The sequence below is a fragment of the Egretta garzetta genome, unplaced genomic scaffold (genome assembly GCF_000687185.1).
Source record: "Egretta garzetta isolate BGI_Z169 unplaced genomic scaffold, ASM68718v1 scaffold41, whole genome shotgun sequence".
NCBI classification, from domain to species: Eukaryota; Metazoa; Chordata; class Aves; order Pelecaniformes; family Ardeidae; genus Egretta; species Egretta garzetta.
In genome coordinates this window covers 2,428,688-2,430,029 of record NW_009258755.1, presented here as the reverse complement: position 1 = coordinate 2,430,029, position 1,342 = coordinate 2,428,688, and the positions used below count along the sequence as shown (strand labels likewise).

At 49.0% G+C, this 1,342-nt stretch overlaps 1 protein-coding gene across 1 annotated transcript in view; it reads right to left on the bottom strand.

Moving 5' to 3' along the window:
- The window catches only part of LOC104135514 (sulfotransferase 1 family member D1), a 4,391-nt gene extending 3,598 nt beyond the window's left edge, over window positions 1-793 (bottom strand). Inside the window, exon 1 of the mRNA XM_009649176.1 lies at window positions 761-793. Within this exon, the coding sequence (XP_009647471.1) occupies window positions 761-793 (33 nt within the window). The remainder of the gene's footprint in view (window positions 1-760) is intronic.
- Between the last annotated feature and the right edge of the window lie 549 nt (window positions 794-1,342).

Here is a 1,342-nt window from a genome sequence, read left to right as displayed (position 1 = left end):
CGCCGCCGGCACCGGCCGGGCCTGCTGCAAGGTAACCGCTGCCCCCTCCAGCAAAATCAGGGACCTGTAGGGCGAGTCAGCTCAGCTGTAGGTGATTTCAAGGGTAGTTCACGTTGTGGTGACTTCGTCGGTTTCGTTCTTTCAGGTGTTACACGCCAGCCTTACACAGAACCTGTTTATGCTAAATAGATGCAAAGAGGACTAGTTCTGTCTTCCAAGGGCCGAGCTTATGGAGTCATCTTTTCCTTCTGTTATTCCCGAGCCAGGAGCTTTTCTTCCATCTGAAACAGAAAACAGTAGGCTGAAGCAAAATTAAACAGAGAGAAATGAATCACTTCCCTATTTAGAACAGGATGAGGATTTAAAAACAAAAACCCAACAACAAAACAAATAAACCACCAACCAACAAAGGCTGTAAAAAAAACCCAAAGCCCAGGAAGATATTTTGGTAGTAACCTTGCCGGTGCAGCTGCTGACATAAATGTTTTCTAACAAAAGTGCATTTTGTGAACCAATGTGTGACAGTTAACCCATGAAGGCTGGTGCACCGGGAGCAAGAGTTGGGGAGTGATTGCCTTTGGCTGAGCTGGTTTGAGGTGGGTTTGGTGATTCTGCTTTGCTTCAACTTCTGCAGAAAAAATCAGACAGCCCTTCCCAAAGCCTGGCAGGGAGGTGGAAAAAACCAGCAAAACCTGAGCAAGATACCCCCTTGACGCTGCAGGGCTTAGTTTGGCAAGGGAAAGGAAATTCAGTTGCGTACTTGTGGCCCATCCTCTTGGCCAGGGAAAATCATTCCCGATGGCGCCTCTGCAGCCTCTCGTCGCTGAGCAGAAGGCCAGCTCCAAGGAGAAGCTCTTGATTCAAAGCAATGTCATCCCACCATTTTCTGAACAACTTGGTCTAACCTGCTTTTTTTTGTGTGTGTGTATGTGACAACAGAAATGCTCTTAGCTCATCAGGCTGAACCCTGAAGCAGCTTTTCTTGTGTTCTCATCTTTGAGTTTCTTGGGTTGTTTTTAGTTCAAAGTTGCTGTCACATTAACAGTAGAGATGTGTGCAGCCGGTTGAAGAAGCCACCTCCCAGAAAATCAGCACAAGAACCACCATTCAACTTGTCTGCTCTTCTGTTTTACACCCTCCTGTTTGAGCTACTGGTGTAAATCACATCAAACGCCTATCTGTACGCCTGCCTACTGTTTTCTCGGCGAGCCTTTCCCTCGCTGGCAGCATTGATGGTGGGGACCCCCAGGACCAGGCTGCCAGCTGGGGGCATCCTGTCAGCCTCTCGGTGGCCCAAGCGTCACCTGCTGCCCATGTGAGTGGGAACTCACGCCAGCCCCTT